The 19,170-nt window shown below is 37.0% G+C and overlaps 1 protein-coding gene across 1 annotated transcript in view; it reads right to left on the bottom strand.

The window, feature by feature from the left end:
• The window catches only part of LOC111712107 (uncharacterized), a 21,244-nt gene extending 5,113 nt beyond the window's left edge, over nucleotides 1–16,131 (bottom strand). Inside the window, exons 1-7 of the mRNA XM_023486625.1 lie at nucleotides 14,004–16,131; nucleotides 9,252–9,380; nucleotides 8,757–8,772; nucleotides 8,562–8,625; nucleotides 7,362–7,537; nucleotides 4,786–4,907; nucleotides 1,032–1,280 (exon numbers count right to left, since the gene is read on the bottom strand). Of these exons, the coding sequence (XP_023342393.1) occupies nucleotides 1,032–1,280; nucleotides 4,786–4,907; nucleotides 7,362–7,537; nucleotides 8,562–8,625; nucleotides 8,757–8,772; nucleotides 9,252–9,380; nucleotides 14,004–15,227 (1,980 nt within the window). The 5' untranslated portion in view covers nucleotides 15,228–16,131. The remainder of the gene's footprint in view (nucleotides 1–1,031; nucleotides 1,281–4,785; nucleotides 4,908–7,361; nucleotides 7,538–8,561; nucleotides 8,626–8,756; nucleotides 8,773–9,251; nucleotides 9,381–14,003) is intronic.
• Nucleotides 16,132–19,170: the final 3,039 nt, after the last annotated feature.

The following is a 19,170-nucleotide window of genomic DNA, read 5'->3' as shown; positions in this document are numbered from 1 at the left end:
CCCCCCCCCCCTCCCTCCCATTTTTTATCAATCTTTTCAATACTCCCTCTTAATCACTTCTCAATCCTTCCCTTGACATTCTCATACCTTTTAATACTTACTCTTAATCCTTTCTTAATCTCTCCCTTGACATTCTCAATCTATTCCTTGACATGCTTAATCCTTTCTTAATCCCTCCCTTGACATTCTCAATCCATTCCTTGACATGCTTAATCCTTTCTTAGTCCATCCCTTGACATTCTCAATACTTTCAACACTCCCTCTTAATCCTTTCTCAATAAATGCCTATACATTCTCAATCCTTTCAATACTCCCTCGTAATCCTTTCTCAATCCTTCCCTTGACATTCTCAATCCTTTCAATACTCCCTCGTAATCCTTTCTCAATCGTTCCCTTGACATTCTCAATCCATTCAATACTCACTCGTAATCCTTTCTTGACATTCTCAATACTCCCTCTCAAAATATCCCTTGACATTCTAAATCCTTTCCTTGATATTCTTAGTTCTTTTCACAATTCTTCTGAATCCCTTCTCAATACTCTCAAAAATCCCTTCTATTCCCGTTCAATTACCATTCTCTAATCTATCACTATTAACAATTAATCCCTGCCCAATACTTGTAATAAACTCGATTCTGTTTAATCTTTCCAAAACATTATTCTGAATCCTTCTCATTAAATCCTCCTCCTCCTTCTTTAGGTTTTAAAACCATCCCACTCTCTCCTAACCTTCATGATAAGTACCATGATATGTTAAACACTTCTCCGCTCTAATGATGAATGTTGACAAATCTCCTGACGGAACCTTTGAGTTCCCGGATACCCTAGCTCCGGAGAAACTTCCTTTGGTTAATTGAGACAAAACCGCAGGATATTGAAACCTGACTCCCGGTCTCAACCTCACTCTCCAGTCTCCATAATTATACAATTAAATAGATGGGAGGTCTTCAAACTATCTCATTGATATCACGGTTCAGCGGATCTCAGTATTATTAGATTACTCAGTTAGGAAGTGATAGATGGATACTTACAACAATAACGGAGAAGAGAAGTTTACTCTTCAGATCATCCAACCCGTTCAGCTCAGGGAGACGATCTAAGCTATCCATGGTGTCCAGTCGGGTTTGTGCGTACAGTTCTCCGTATTTTCGTACTAGAACCCCGGCCTTTTTCTCCGGAGAGGATAGGGTTCCAACATTCTTCTTCTCCATGTCCTCCTGGAGACTGTGAACCGTCTGCCTGGCTTTTCCTAGCTCCTCATTGAGTCTTGATATCTCTACCTGGAATTATGAATATTAAAGGGAAAGTTTTTAAATCTGTAAAAAATTATTTTATGAGCTAATTTGCAATATTTTGACTCGGAGTAGATAAGAACACTCATCGGCAATTAATCTCAAAAATGAGAGAAAAATTAGGAGTTCCTCATGATCTTAAATTCATGAACGATCCTTTTAAGTTTCTCTGTATAATTAAAGCCAAGATCTAGGATTTAATTAAATCTGGTTTAAGTGGGAGAATGATCTATCCCATTCTTGAGTTTAATGAGCTTCTCTCCGGGTTCTCTCCCACTGTGAGTCTGGAAGGATGGATGCAAGGATTGTTTGTTGAGTTTATACAACTTGTCAGTTATACATCATACATAGATATAATATAAATATATGCATTCCTGATTCAATTCTATACGCATTACGCATACATTTGCTAAAAACTTACGCTTTGTTAGATTTTTCAAGACAACAAAATGTATAGGAATAAACATAATTATAAAGTTCTTGCATTTTAAAAGATACTAGCTGAAGTGCCCGAAGTTCCTCGTGAAATAAAAAAATAATTTTTTTTTCAAAATTTTTTTATTTTTATTTTACGGGCACTTTAGTTATTAATATACAAGCTTTTTGAAATCCAGATAAAAATTGTTTTATCCCCCCCCCCCTTCTCCTCTCTTGATCTTGAATTTATTTTTCAAGATTATTCTACAATTTGAAGATTTACAAGAACTAAACTTTAGTTTACAGGTATACAACACCTTAATGGGCCCTGCATGCATTTTCTTCAAACTTAAAAGGAAACAGAATTAATATTTTTCATTTAATAAAGAAAAAATTCAAATATGATAGTTTCAAGTGGTTTTGTGTTCGATAAGCTGGAAAGGAAATAATATTCATATTTTAGTTAAAACATTAGTTTAATTTAGATTGCTTTATGTATTATCCAGTGTTTTCAGTCCGGTTTACTTATTAATAACCGTGATGCAGAATGGAAAAAGGTTGGAGAGATAAAAACAGGTTGCAGGAAAGAGAATCATAGGACGGATTGCAGGGACGGAGTAACTTAGAATGGGTTATCAAAACTGAGAACCATTGGATTGATTGCAGGGACGGAGTAACTTAGAATGGGTTGACAAAACTGAGAACCATAGGATGGGTTGCAGGAACGAAGAACCATTGGATAGGTTGCAGAGACAGAGAACCATGGAATGCAGAGACTGAGAACCATAGGATGGGTTGCAGGGACAGAGAACCATAGAATGAGTTGCAGGGACGGAGAACCATAGGACGGATTGCAAGGACGGAGAACCATAGGATGGGTTGCAGGGACGGAAAACCAATAGGATTGGTTGCAGAGACGGAGAATCATAGGATGGGTTACAAGGACAGAGTCCCATAGATTGGGTTGAAGACAGAGAACAATAGGATGGGTTGCACTGACAGAAAACTATAGGATGGGTTGCAGAGACGGTAAACCATAGGATGGATTGCTTAGACGGAGAACTATAGGATGGGTTGCAGGGACAGAGAAGCATAGGATGGGTTGCAGGGACAGAGAACCATAGGATGCAGGGACGGAAAACTATAGGATGGGTTACAGGGACGGAGTAGCTTAGAATGGGTTGACAAAACTGAGAACCATAGGATGGGTTGCAGGGACGGAAAACCATAGGATGGGTTGCAGGAACGTAGAACCATTGGATGTGTTGCAGAGACAAAGAACCATGGAATGCAGAGACTGAGAACCATAGGATGGGTTACAAGGACTGAGTTCCATAGGATGGGTTGCATACAGAGAACAATAGGATGGGTTGCACTGACAGAAAACTATAGGATGGGTTGCAGTGACGGAAAACTATAGGATGGGTTGCAGAGACGGAGAACCATAGGATGGGTTGCAGGGACGAGAAGCATAGGATGGGTTGCAAGGACGGAGAACCATAGGATGGGTTGCAGGGACACAGAACCATAGGATGCAGGGATAGGAGAACTGTAGGATGGGTTGCAGGGACGGAAAACTATAGAATGGATTGCGTGGACGGACTAATTTAGGATGGTTTGAGCAAACTGAGATCCGTAGGATGGGTTGCAGGGACCCATTGGATGGGTTTCTGGGACAGCGAACCAAAGGATGGGTTACAAGGACAGAGTACAATAGGATGGGTTGCAGGACAGATAACAATTAGATGGGTTGCAGGGACGGAAAACTATAGGATGGGTTAAAGGGACGGTAAACCATAGGATGGGTTTCAGAGACGGAGAACTATAGGTAGGGTGGCAGGTGCGGGTTACAGGGATGAAAAACCATGGGACGAGTTGCAGGGACAGAGAACCATAGGACGGCTTGAAAGAACGGAAAATCATAGAATGGATATTAGGACGTGAAGCAAGGAAAACAGAAACCCATAAAATAGGACAGATTGTAAGGACGGAGAATTATAGGACATGTTTCAGGGAGGGAGAAACAAAATTTTAGATTGATGAAAGGGGAACCATTAGACGGGTTGCAGGAATGGAGAACAAGAACCTACGGGATTGGTTGGAAGGGCGAAAAACCTTCAGGACGGGTTAAAGAGAAGGAAAACAATAGGACTGGTTGGAAGGTCGGAAAACCTACAGGACGGGTTAAAGAGAAGGAAAACAATAGGACTGGTTGGAAGGTCGGAAAACCTTCAGGACGGGTTAAAGAGAAGGAGAACAATAGGACTGGTTGGAAGGTCGGAAAATCCGATAAATGGGATTAGGTCGAGAGAGAAACCTGCGGGATATCAGTAGTACTTTAGAATATACAGGGTTACCAACAAATGTGACCTAGGGCTCTTTTAACACCACGAATAGGACGTTACATTCGCTCTTCTGCATTCAATGTAATCTTGGCAAGAATATAGTGTAAAACAATTTGAAGACTTAAGTTCTTGTTTCTTTGTAGGTATCCATCTATTTGACTAAATTCCGAAGCAATCTCATCATAAATCAAAACTCTCTTCAAGAGAAAGATATTTTACGACGGGATAGTTTATAACTCTAAAATGATATTGAATTAAAAGAGGAACTGAGTTTCAAATTTACTGTTGAAGGTTTGTTTTCTCGGTAGAGATAAGAATATTAATGTTTTCTCGACTTTAAGATGAAATTACAGATTATTCTCTATCTTGTCCTAGAGCGTCCGGTCATAAATATATAATTTATTGTCCTTGTCGTTTCATGTCATGGCCTATCTTCATCTACGGTATACTTTCTTGTCCTACATTTTCATATTAGATACTTTTCAACTTGATTGTAACCAGGTTTCTCCTTCTCCAGGTACCAAGGTTAAACCAGCAGACTCAAGTATCTAGTAAACCTTAAATTTTTCAAGTATGGAGAAAATACTAGGTTAGGTTTTAAAATATAAATTTACAAGTGCAACAGTCTAAAATAACCATTTAGGAGGTGGGAGGGAGGAGGGGGGCGGGTGGCATGAAACCTTGCCCTTAATTTTGTTTTATTGTGGTAACAATCCTAACACGAGGTTTACCTTTAGTTTTCTCATCTCTTCATCCTGATCCTTCTTGATCTCATGTATACCCTGATACACAGGTTCTCCGTCCTCCTCATCCTCACACTTGGAGCAAACCACCCCCTTCATACTTCCAGAAACTAAACATATTGTTAGTTAAATATATAAATATAGAGTGTAAACTAAATAATTGGCAAAAAATTAAAGGGACTGTAAACGTAATTTCAAGTGACCCTCCATTGATAGAGTGCCATGTCTGATTCACAACGGTACCCTTAAGATATTTGTCTAATCAAGCATGAATTATAAATCCTTGTTTTTATTTTTTTATTTTTTTTATTTTCATTTTTGGTTTCTCTGCTAAAGTTACATTTTTTTAAACAATGAAGAAATTTTCCGAATTAAACTTTTTCTTTAAATGGCGGGTCACTTAACTACAACAGTCCCATGCTTATTTCACACAATATTTTATTTTGGCTATAAGCCGTACTCGTTTGCACTCATTCGGATTTTTATCTTGGATCACATTTTTTTGTTCATTATCAAACTGAAAAGATTTTTGTACACCATGTACTCTAAGTTGCTTCGATCTGTTTTATTTGTGATTGTTGTACACACTGTACATTAGTTGATACGATCTGTTTTATTTGTGATTGTTGTACACCATGTACATTAGTTGCTTCGATCTGTTTTATTTGTGATTGTTGTACACCATGTACATCAGTTGCTTCGATCTGTTTTATTTGTGATTGTTGTACACCCTGTACATTAGTTGATACGATCTGTTATATTTGTGATTTTTGTACACCCTGTACATTAGTTGATACGATCTGTTATATTTTTGATTGTTGTACACCCTGTACATTATCTGATACGATCTGTTTTATTTGTGATTGTTGTACACCCTGTATATTAGTTGCACGATCTGTTTTATTTGTGATTGTTGTACACCATGTACATTATAATGTGAATACTGGATCCTAGAATATGAATCCTGGATTCTAGAATATGAATCCTGGATCCTAGAATATGAGTCTTGGACCCTAGAATATGAATCCTGGATTCTAGAATATGAATCCTTGATCCTAGAATGTGAATATTGGATCCTATAATATGAATCCTGGACCCTAGAATATGAACCCATATATTTTATCTTCTCTTGTATGTTTGAAGTAGTTCTTGATTACATTGAGGGGATAAACTAGCCCCAGCTTTTGTTGAATGAACTCTCAACGATAAATGACCCTAAAGGGACTGTAAGCGTAATTTAAAGTGACTCTCCATGACAAAGACGGCGATACCCGATTTACAAGGGTACCCTTCAAACCTTCATCTCAACAAAATGTGGAAGATGATATCGTTTTAATAATTTAAAAAGTGTTTAATTCTGATTATTTCTCCATGGCTTCTTTAAAGCAAGAAATATGTAGGCCACTGTCGCAGAGAAGTCGCAAATGACATTAAACAGTTTAAAGAAACAAAAACATGAATATCTAATTCATACTTGATCAGAAACATTTTAAGGTTGCCAGTGAAAATCGAGCATTGCCATCTATGCATGCAGGGGCACATTAAATTACGCTTAACGTCCCTTTAAAGGAAGTGTTCGCGAAAAATTAAAGGGGGTATAGGCTTACGGCGAAAAATAATCGTTTTTTATCGCTACTGATCCTTCTTCTATCTGTTGTGTCTATAAGGAGAAAATTGTTAAAAATGACTCATACCGAAGAACGTAGCGTCCATACAAATTCGGAAAGTTGCAACATTCAACTCGGATCGTAAAATAATTAATCTAATTCCAAACAAATCATTCAGATATTACAAACAATAGTCATCGATTATTTTTCGACGCATTCGTATATAGTTAATATTTCATAATATTTTTTATTTTTATTTTTTTTTAATATTTTGCTGGCGCTGGATTTTCGAACATTCCTGGAAAATATGAAACTGTCGTCTTCATTAAAAAATCCGTGAAACAGGAATAAAAGTTTTCAAAAGTAACTATTAGATCATAAAAAATAAAGAAATATTATGAAATATCAACTATATAGGAATGCGCCGAAGAGGATACACAATGAAACTCGACGTTTCTATATTATAAATGTGATGTATTAGGCTCCTTTTAATGCTTGTTATTATTATTATTATCAAAATAAGCAATACAACCAACATATCTCCATCATACAATCTTAGAAAAGGGTTGATTAAGTCTCTTGAAGGTTAAACTTAAGGTTGCACAATGAGTTGGTTGAAAAATATAATAATTGTTGATATTCAGTAAATTATTATTATTTCAAAACAATTTAATTTTAAATCTCAATCTTGAATATTCAATAAAATTTCTTTACTGCTATAGTAAACCCATTTTTCTCTTTTTAGAAGAAGCAATTTCAATTTAGTAATTTTCCTCTTTCAGGATATGGGGCAGAGCAAGATGAAATTATTGGAATGAAATTTTATTTTTTTCTGATTCAAGTTGGAATTGGATCCAGGTTTCTAATTCAAGCTTAACCTTGCACCACTCAGATCTATCAAACAGAGTTGACTAGGACGTTTTCATCATTTCAGAATATGAATAGGAATAATCTAACCTGATGAGGATTTGTAAATATCTTTCTTTGGTTTGAGATGTCTGGGTCTCGGGACGGATCTGTTCTCTGATCTTCTCTTTGTAGAGTTGGATGAGGATGAAGAGGATGTAACAGGGATCTCGCTCTTATCCTCGTTACTAGCTGTATCAGAACTACCAGACCCAGAGCTAACTCCACTAGACAATATTCATTTTAAAAACTTTAATTCGGAGAAGTTTTATGCTCAAAGAAGAGAAGGTTTATGCTAAGAGAAGAGAAGGTTTATGCTTAAATTAGAGAAGGTTTATGCTTGAAGAAGAGAAGGTTTATGCTAAGAGAAGAGAAGGTTCATGCCTTAATTAGAGAAGGTTTATGCTTGAAGAAGAGAAGGTTTATGCTTAAAGAAGAGACGGTTTATGCTTGAAGAAGATAAGGTTTATGCTTAAAGAAGAGACGGTTTATGCTTGAAGAAGAGAAGGATTATGATTGGAGAAAAAAAGGTTTTTGCTTAGAGAAGAGAAGGTTTATGCTAAGAGAAGAGAAGGTTTATGCTTAAAGAAGAGACGGTTTATGCTTGAAATAGAGAAGGTTTATGCTTGAAGAAGAGACGGTTTATGCTTAAAGAAGAGAAGGTTTATGCTTGAAGAAGAGAAGGTTTATGCTTGAAGAAGAGACGGTTTATGCTTAAAGAAGAGAAGGTTTATGCTTGAAGAAGAGAAGGTTTATGCTTGAAGAAGAGAAGATTTATGCTTGAAGAAGAGAAGGTTTATGCTTGAAGAAGAGAAGGTTTATGCTTGGAAAAGAGAAGGTTTATGCTTGAAGAAGAGAAGGTTTATGCTTGAAGAAGAGAAGGTTTATGCTTGAAGAAGAGAAGGTATATGCTTGGAGAAGTGAGTATAATCCTTTACCTGAAGAAGTAAGTATAAATATATACCTGGAGGAAAGAAGAACTAGGGAAGGAGAAGTGAGTATAAATATATACCTGGAGGAAAGAAGAACTAGGGAAGGAGAAGTGAGTATAAATACATACCTGGAGGAAAGAAGAACTAGGGAAGGAGAAGTGAGTATAAATAATTACCTGGAGAAAAGAAGAACTAGGGAAGGAGAAGTGAGTATAAATATATACCTGGAGGAAAGAAGAACTAGGGAAGAGAAGTGAGTATAAATATATACCTAGAGGAAAGAAGAACTAGGGAAGGAGAAGTAAGTATAAATATATACCTGGAGGAATGAAGAACTAGGGAAGGAGAAGTAAGTATAAATATATACCTGGAGGAAAGAAGAACTAGGGAAGGAGAAGTGAGTATAAATATATACCTGGAGGAATAAACAAATAGGGAAGGAGAAGTGAGTATAAATATATACCACCCAGAGGAATGAAGAACTAGGGAAGGAGAAGTGAGCATAAATATATACCTGGAGGAATGAACAACTAGGGAAGGAGAAGTAAGTATAAATATATACCAGGAGGAATGAAGAACTAGGGAAGGAGAAGTAAGTATAAATATATACCTGGAGGAATGAACAACTAGGGAAGGAGAAGTAAGTATAAATATATACCTGGAGGAATGAATAGTAAGTTTTGAGTAAAATAAATTACAATTAAAATATATTTGCGTGTTTAGAATTTAGAATAAAATATGAGTGTGTAGATTAAATAAAGTCTAAATGAACAGAGAGTGATTAAATGATTCAAGATTTCTCCCACAATATAGTTCACACGAATACAGACTAGGGCGGATTCAATTCATGATTCAGGAACACACCTGGGGGAAATAAAGAATAGGAAATATGAAAAATAACGACTTGCAATTTTAGATTTCTACTCTGCACGGTGCATTCTTACATATAATAATCTAAGTTTGCGGGGATGAATTGGATTAACAAACTTACGTTCTAGCTTTCTATTACCTTCGAAATGAATGGTGAATTTCCAGACATCATTACAGCAGAGTCCGAGTCGCTCTGGTAGGGAGATAAATCACTGTGCTGTCCTTCGTCTTCTCCTTCGTCCCGAACCTCCTGCATTAGCTCCAGTACCTAGATTTAACAAGGATCAACAACCTGTAGAAACCTACTTCTTCCTCAACCCTTGTATAATCTCTAGAACTCAAATACAACATGGCTATTTAATCTGGAGAACAATCTTAATTCCCTACCCTAGTATGATCTCTAGAACCTAGATACAACATGGATTATCAACCTGGAGAAACCTACTAGTTCCCCCAACCCTTGTTTGATCTCTAGAACCAAGATACAACATGTTTAATCTAACTGGAGAAACCTACAAGTTCCCCAACCCTTGTTTGATCTATAGAACCTAGATACAACATGGATTATCAACCTGGAGAAAACTACTAGTTACCCAACCCTTGTATGATCTCTAGAACCTAGATACAACATGTTTAATCTAACTGGAGAAACCTACTAGTTCCCGAAATCTCTAGAACCTAAATACAACATGGCTAATCAACCTGGAGAAAACTAAGAGTTCCTAAATCCTTCTATTAGTTCTAGAACCTAGATAAAGCTGGAATAAACAACCCATAGAAACTACTACTTCCAGTCCTAGGACTTGGATAAACATTATTAAAAAATCTAGATAGATTAATGATTCTCCGCCCTTGTTTCATATCTAGTAAACACAAAACTGAGCGTAGAAAGATAAATGAATTGGAATAAAATAACGACCTAGGAATTTCTATTATTGAGCGGCCAGGAGCAGCTTCAGGTTGGAATAAAGAACCTTTTGTATCATTGGTCTCATTCTTCATGGATAATATCTAACTTTCTAAACCAGGCGACAATACGGACAGTTAAGGCGTAATTATAGATCAGGCTTAGCATCTGGAGCCAGGGGAGGAGGTTTGGGTATCCAGAGTTAGGAGAGGAGGGTTGGATATCCTGGGTTAGGAGAGGAGGGTTGTTTATCCAGAGTTAGGAGAGGAGGGTTGTGTATCCAGAGTTAGTAGAGGAGGTTTGGGAATCCAGAGTTAGGAGAGAAAGCTTGGGTATCCTGGGTTAGGAAAGAAGGGTTGGATATCCTGGGTTAGGAGAGGAGGGTTGTTTATCCAGGGTTAGGAGAAGAGGGTTATGTATCCAGGGTTAGGAGAGGAGGGTTGGATATCCTGGGTTAGGAGAGGAGGGTTGTGTATCCAGGGTTAGGAGAAGAGGGTTATGTATCCAGGGTTAGGAGAAGAGGGTTATGTATCCAGGGTTAGGAGAGGAGGGTTGGGTATCCAAGGGTTAGGAGAAGAGGGTTATGTATCCAGGGTTAGGAGAGGAGGGTTGGGTATCCAAGGTTTAGGAGAAGAGGGTTATGTATCCAGGGTTAGGAGAGGAGGGTTGGGTATCCAGGGTTAGGAGATGAGGGTTGGGTATCCAGGGTTAGGAGAGGAGGGTTATGTATCCAGGGTTAGGAGATTGGGGTTGGATATCCATGGTTAGGAGAGAACGGTTGGATATCCTGGGTTAAAAGAGAAGGGTTGGGTATCCAGAGTTAGGAGAAGAGGGTTGGGTATCCAGGGTTAGAAAAGGGGGATTGAGTTTCTAGGATAATGAGAAGGTCTACGTTTCTAAGATCATATTGGGTATCTTGGTTCACCAGGTTTAGGAAAAGTCTTATTATCTCTAGTTGCACCAAGATACTGCAGATTGAGAAGAACTCAACAAGGAATGGTTTTGGAGTTTAACAAAAGGCAAGTGTAAGGTTTGATCCATCGTAACTGTTAAACTGACGCCAAAAGTTGCGTAGGTTTAAGAAAGGATGAACGATCATTGAACAGACAAGCGTACGGTTCAGATAGATTTATGTAACAACTTAAACAAACTAAACAGGAGTTTCAAAAAATGCCAAATTCGTTACGATATTACCCTAAACACATATATGATGATATTTGCATTGAGTAGGTTCAAATTTCTCCACAACATAGTTTACAAAAACTGTTTTCTAAAGGAATTGAGTCTTTGCCACAATCTCAAATTTTTAAACCTCTATATCTTTTCAACCTAATAGTGTAATCTTTTGATATTTCAAGCTTAGACTATTTGATCTAACAAAATTCATAGTTTGAAATATCTAAAGTCTATGACATTTGGTAAGAAGATATAAAAATTAGAAAATAAGATTGTTGCAAAGACTCATTTCCTTTAGTTTGATCCCATAATTAGTTAAATAAATTTAATCAATTTATTCCGTAGGACTACGCAAGATACGCATTATTCCGTACGAATGCGCAAGATACGCATAATTGTTAAATACACAAAAGTATTAACCCCAGAATATAATTCCAAGACGTAAACAGATGTCTTTATATTATTTCATTCTTTAAAAAATGATTCCGTATTTATTTTAATTATCAAACAATAAATACAATTGGTACAGTGAACAAACCATATCCTCTAATCTGAAGTATTTATTGCCTTATGTCTCCCTTCTACCCCATCCTAAACCATCCTAAACCATTGTCTGATTCTAATAAAAAGATTGTTGGCTCGAAAGGACAATGCGTGGTTTGATTATTGTTTAATCTAAGTTAAATGGCACCCAGAGGACATAGATCACCTTTATTTCAGCTCCAGTAGTACCTAGATACCGTTCTAATATTTTAATCATTAAATCCTTTAATTTTAGCTCAAGTAGTGCCTAGATACCGTTCTAATATTTTAATCATTAAATACTCTAATTTCAGCTCCAGTAGTACCTAGATACCGTTCTAATATTTTAATCATTAAATCCTCTAATTTTAGCTCCAGTAGTACCTAGATACCGTTCTAATATTTTAATCATTAAATCCTTTAATTTCAGCTCCAGTAGTACCTAAATACCGTTCTAATATTTTAATCATTAAATACTCTAATTTTAACTCCAGTAGTACCTAGATACCGTTCTAATATTTTAATCATTAAATCCTTTAATTTCAGCTCCAGTAGCACATAGATTATAGATACCGTTCTAATATTTTAATAATTAAATCCTCTAATTTTAGCTCCAGTAAAACCTATATACCGTTCTAATATTTTAATCATTAAATACTCTGATTTCAGCTCAAGTAGTACCTAGATACCGCTTTAATATTTCAATCATTAAATACTCTAATTTAAGTTATTTATTTAGCACACTACTGTGCAGTATGCAGTGTTCTTTAGAATATAGTGGGTTAAAATTATGGTTAAAAACATTAAATGAATTGAGTCTTTGCCAAAAACTCAAATTTTTTATTGCTAACTTTTTAAAAACTTCATGGTGCAAACCTTTGATATTTCAAACTTAGATAAGTTTGAAATATCAAAGGTCTGCGACATCGTGTTGTAAGGATATAGGGATTAGAAAAATTGATTTTGTGGCAAAGACTCAAATCCTTCCCACAAAAATTGGCCTAAGTGCTAATTTTTAAAAAAATCAGCTTTTTGGAAGTCATCGGACTCTACACTTTTTGGAAAACACTATCTCTGAAGTGAGATCTTATATTTTGTTGTCTGCTGAGCTAAACCATATTTCAGCTCACAGTATTTGATGGGTTTGACCCCTTACTCAAGAAAAGGATGAAATGGCTTCATCTTGAGTCTGTGAATTGCCAATAGAGTTTTGAAATTTAGGGGTTTAACCCCCCCCCCCCTCCACTTCCCACACTCCATATTAACAATGGGTAAAGTCCAGGGTAAAGAAGATATTTCTCAATATGAGCAATTAAACATATTTCTCTGAGTAAATGGGTTGAACCTAACAACAGACCTCTCTTCTCCTATCTTTAAACCCTCCCCATTCTTTTACCTTCAACTTTTTAAATNCTCCGCCTTTAGTTTTTAAAGTATTTGTCTACGAGAAACCTAACTCCTACTTGAAGGTATTTATTTGTTCATTTCTCCATGTTAAAGTGGTCCTTTTTCTCCGGTATGCTGTAAGTACAGAGTGGTCCTAAACTCCGTTATGCTCTATGTACTGGTGGAGGAATGTTAGAACCGTTTTCTCTCCGGTCACGGGGTTCAAGAACCAATATCTCTAGATACACTTAAAGACCTATCTATCCACACATTACACAGATAGGACAAGAATGTTTAGAATTTAAGGTCTTCCATCTTAAAGATCTTTGTATCAACAAATTAAAAGAATGTTTATCTCTTTTCCTCCTATTGACTGAAAGAGTTTTACTCTGCAACCTTTAAGCTTTGACGGTTACGCTTACAGATTATCATACTCAAAAGTTATATGTAAACTAAAATAAATTCTTATCTGTATCTCTTCAACGATCTTATTTTCCTTTGGTATTTTACACATATTTATTTTTGATTTGGAAATACTTTCTTTTTAATTAGGTGTTTGGAATTATTTAAGTACTTAGAGATTTTCTTTAGAATTTTAGGGCGCTTCGGGTGTCTTCAAGAACTTCTGTAATTTTGCTTCTGACTTAGTGGGTTTAAAATGTTTTAAAGTAAGTTAAAGTGGATTGATAATTAAAATGTAAAGATAATATATTGAAGAAAGTTGCAACAAATTATCTATAAATCATCTTCCTATCATTTAATATTGATTAGTTCCTACTTTGCGTTGAAATAAATCAAATGAAGGTAACCAGGACGGGATTTATTACCGGATAAAGAGTTATATTGTTCCTCTTGGAACTCCTGGTTCTACTCCGTGAAACAATTAACCATAAATCTAACCTGTTGACACCCTCTCTGGTAGCGCATAAGGACCGGAGCAACACTGGTTTGTCCGTCCACCAGACGGACTTCTTTCCGGAGCTGTGTAAACTGGAACATACATTCCTTATCCAGTTCTATTCGCTGCTGGAGAATACCGAGTAGAACCTCGAGGGACGTGTTCTCCAGGGTGGGTTCAACCACGTTGAGGAGAGTCTTGTTCTTGATTAATCTCTCCTGGATCTCATCAGCTTTCAGAGATAGTTGTCTTTGATGACTTTGAGCAATTGGAGCTTTACCCTGTCCAACCTGACCCTTAGCTCCCTTCCCAACCACCAGGGATAAATTCTCCAGTTGCTCCAGAGCACTGGTGTAACTCCTCTGAACCTGTTGGAACTCAAGCTTGAGCGCATCATGTAAATTCATCAATCGTTCATCCGAGGTTCCAACCATGCCATGCTGTCCTAAACCTTCGATTGCTTTTTGTAGAGCTTTCTTTCGTTCGAAAAGAATCCTTCTCACTTTTGGTTCTGCTGATAATAAAACACTAAGCAGACGTTTACAGGAGGATATAAATGGACCACAGAACTCCCATCTCATTTGACCGATGAGTCCATCCTCCTGGGATGCAAAGAATCTCACCATTTGCCAAACTACCGCCTCAGGTCTCAGGTTTGATGCAGCTCTGGTCTCATGCCAGATAGTTTCTCCAGCAAGGAACAGCTTAGCGTACAATGCCTCCAGGATTGGAAGAGAGTGAGGCATGGATTCGATGAAAAGATCTGCAGGGAGCTGGGGGAGGAGCTGGCGGAAGGTTGGCGGAGAAAGACGGCGGAGAAATGCTGCAGCTTCTCTGTGATCTCCGTTCTCGTAGAGCATTAGGATTCTCTGTAAGGCTAACCTAGGAGATACGTCTGCTATAGTCATTGCACTAGCAGTGTTCTGTGAGGCAGGGCGAGCTCCGAGCTCCTCATAATCAAAGGTTGAGAGAGAATGCAAACCTCGTCTATTAATTTTCTCAGGACGAATTCGTTCTCCACTTCCCATTGGGATCAGATTGGCCGGGTTTCCAAAACCAGGTTTATAACTCCAGGTGGAGCTTTTAGCAAGGAGAGGATCCATGGAGCCTGGAGCACGAGGAATACTTGACATTGGAGGGGGTGGAGGAGGGAGCATGAGAATTCCCTTTCTAGGGAGCGGAGGGGGGACAGGGGGAGCATAGTAGTGGGGAGCCATTCGGTTCATCCTCGTCTTGGTTAAATGTCCAGAGTCATTTAAAACGACTATTTAGAATGTTGATGACTCGGTTCCCTGGTGGGACGGATCACGAAGAACTTCTGACAGGGTTCAGGTCAGGGAGCAACTCTCGACAGGTTCGGGTCAGGGAGCAACTTAGGAAACCCTCCGGAGACAAAATATCGTGACAGAGTTTTGTTGATTTCTCGTAAGATATTTTACAGAGAGGAGTAAAAAGTTAGGTCGGGAAATCCTTTATTTCTCAGTTATTTAACACATCGCTTTTTACAATAGGAGAGTTAGTCCTAGTTTCTCACACATCCCTGCCTCGGGCAAACTGAAATTCATAAGAAAAGCAATCTAGGTCTTAGTCCTGAGCTACTGGTCACTGGTTTTTGCTCTTTTGAATTATAAACAAAGTTCTTTTCTTTCGGAGAATATTTTTCTAATATAGCCCTTTCAATGTTTACAATGTTCCAAAAGTGACTAAATCTTTAAACCCGGACAGATTTGCAAGATTGCAAGTTTTGTTTTTCTCTGTTTCTAATCTAGTGTTTGCGTGTTATATATCTTGTAAAATTATCCCATCAAATGTCACATAATATTGTAAAAGGGCGCTCACTCTTCGCGTCTTCACGCGCACACATCTTAGATTCAACTGTCCGGTCAGGATACGCGCACAGACGGTAGAGACGCGCGCACATAGTCCGAGGTTCAATACGTTCCCCGTCTACCGGGGAATTTCTCAGGTTTCAAGTCAAACTTCCATCCGGAGTAGAACGTCCTATTAAACATGGTACCCGGAGAACACCGGAAATGAAACCCTGCGAAAAAAAACCTTCTACAATAATATTCATGTTATATCTCTTAACTCGAGACACAAAACAAATGGTGGTTAACTTTTCAATGGTGATGATAATGCAAATAATATCGTATTCAAGACTGGACCGTGATATGAAATTTATTATGATGCAATTTTTAAAATTTGAATCATAAAGAAAGATATTATACGGAGTACATGACTTTTTATGGACTGCCGCCTCCCCCCTCCCTTAACTCCCCCCCCCCCCTCTACATACTTCATATTCTTTAGTCCCCTCGTTTCCTAACAACATACAGACTTTCTCCAGTTCCTTATCATCCCATTCTTCAGCTCTCTTATCAGCCATTACTTACAATGAGTTCGATTATTGAGCTCTGTAATCGTTAGAATAGATTTCTCCCATGTTATGTGTTTCTTGTGTTTCATGTGAAACACGCGAGAAATGTTCGAGAGTTGGTGTTTAAACTCGATACTGACAAAATTCTTAAATGAATGAATAAAAAGATAATACCTCCTGTACCTTCTGAACCCGAGCTAAAACACTTTACTTTTTCGTTAATCTTAATTTTACATGGCCTACATCAAGACTGTATGAACTATCTATGTTTTAACTTTGAAATTTGATTATTTTCAATTGTGAACTTGTGATAATCATGAAATCCATAAAAACACCAAACCACCCTGCTTATCATTTTAGGACACTTTGACCCCTAGAATTGTGAGTTCATGGACTGAACAATTCTGGGTGATTTTTACGTACATCAGCTATCAATGTTTATTTATTTCAGGGTGCCCAACCTTGTGGATTAAATCCCCAGAAGTGCCATATCTTTTGATTTAGAACCCGCTTGGGGAATATTCTGGGGATTTTGAATACTTATTGTGATATTTCTGATATTTTGTCAAAAATTAATGAAATACATGTCTGGTAGTTAAACGGAAGTTTTCCTGTAAAGTGTATATCTCTTTAAGGTAGTGACATGGAAATTTTAAAAAATCTAAATATCGTTAGTTGGTATTGGATGCATCGGAACAACTTTTTCAAACATAATTTTCTGTACAATTAAAATTGCTATGCGAAAATTACTTTAAGGGTTGAAAAAAATCAAAAATGTTGCAGTAGTAAAAAGTTTCTTCATGACAAAATATGTCAATATGGGTATCTAAAGCTGCGTGAGATTCCGCTGATTACTGCTCATTCGTTTTTGTTCCGATATCTTAAATTATTAGGGTAAAAAAAACTTTTATTTTGGGGGATTTTGGCATAATTTTTTGCTCGAAATCAGTTTTTTGGCAATAATGCCTTTCTCTGAGCATTTTCAAATGCACATGACTGTATTTTTTTCAAAGTATGTTCCATGAGCCCGCAATTGTAAGCAACTGGTTTTTATTTTCAAACTGTGTAATGTGACCATTAATTTTTTTGTGTTTCAGAGTTAATTTTAAATGAAACTTTGACATGTGCACTGTAAAGAGATCTGAAATTGCATCAGTTAGGAAAAATTGTTAAAAACCCTCTTAAAACCCTTTAAAAAAAGCTGCTTTATGTAGGAAAATTTAAGGATTTTCAGGGTATTTTTGACAATTTAGAGGTGGGCACCCTATCTACAGAATCTACAGGGTGTCCCATATCATATCGGATCGTTATTGGCTCTAAATTACGATTTTCGCGACTAATCTGAAATTAAGGAAATTGAATCATTAAAAAAATTGTATAAGGCAATTGTAAAATTGTATTGCAGAAAACACTAGGTTTATCGAGTATTTGCGTATTTTTAACTTTAAAGCGTGCAAGGGCGTATACAGGAGGGGCAAGGGGGAAGTGTCCCCCCTAGACCTGTAAAGGGGGAGCGTACCACCCCCCTAGAATTAAGAGTTATCACACTTTTATATCTAAAACTTAGGAGTGAGAACATAAAAAAAAATTAGCATGCTGCTTTTTTCTGCTAGGTTTGTTTGAAGGAGAGATAAATAAGTATATTTTAAGTTAATTGGACTGCATGTGTACCTTTAAAGTATCCAAGAAGCCAAATGTTTTGAATTTACAGTTCAAATTTTGCCCCCCCCCCCCAAGGAGCACCTAGGAGGGTGCAAAAAATTCGCCCTTGAAAGCGTTGAAATAATCCGATAAGATACGGGACGCTCTGTATGAGGATTTCTGTTAAAGAAACATTGAAGGTATAATTGTCAAGTCAGAAACATTTCAAATAAATAAACCGAAGAAATCTTCCACAATAACGATTAGACTAATCAGACATAGGTTTAAAGGGTACCAACGTGAATAACCCCAGTCCATCTAACTCTCTCCTCTGTTACGGAATATCGAAGAAGTTGCATAACAGTTTTATTTAAAATGTGTAATTTTTTATTTATATATAAACATCATGCCGCAACTAAAGTCAAATTGGGAATTTTAAGTTTTAGTAATTATATGCATGACGTTTTTTTAAATGCACTGATTATAGAAGTATGTACAGTCACGTGCAAACAAATATTCTGTAAATTATGAAAATATATATCTTTAAAATTTGTTAAAATTCGCGAAAACTCGCCTTTTTTCGTTCAGCATATCGCTCTTTTCACAACTCTCAAATAAGTTCTCATGATGTCCTTTCAGTTTAGTTAAATTTCGTTGGTTGAATATACAGCCCTATCTGTTTACCCAAAGTCCCTTAAGGTTCCCTACAGTCCTATATTTTGGATAGTAGTCCCAATTAAGTTCTCATGTAGTCCTAAATTTTGACTTGTATAGTCACTTGAGTTCTCCATATATATACTAAAGTCCTATGAGATCACATACTGTCCTTTAATCCTACCAGCTGTCTTATAAGATCACTGACATTTCTTTAATTGGACCGGTAGTCCTTTCTATTCCCCTCTAGTCCTGTATTTAGTCCAGCAGCGATATTGTTTACCCTGAAGGTCCATATATTAATTAACCAGCATTACAGCCAATCATTTATACTTCTCAGCCACCAACTAATTGACTGGCTTAAAGAAGGGCTCAAATATTCTCCAATCATGTTGTTTAGCACTGCATCCCTACACCCTGACAAATAATATATAATTAGTGAATTATTCATAATCATTATGAGGGGTGAGGAAGGTATATTGTGGATATGTGTATAA

Source organism: Eurytemora carolleeae, unplaced genomic scaffold (genome assembly GCF_000591075.1).
Source record: "Eurytemora carolleeae unplaced genomic scaffold, Eaff_2.0 scaffold1114, whole genome shotgun sequence".
NCBI classification, from domain to species: domain Eukaryota; kingdom Metazoa; phylum Arthropoda; class Copepoda; order Calanoida; family Temoridae; genus Eurytemora; species Eurytemora carolleeae.
The sequence above is the reverse complement of the archived record's forward strand: the minus strand, read 5'-3'. Positions and strand labels throughout refer to the sequence as shown.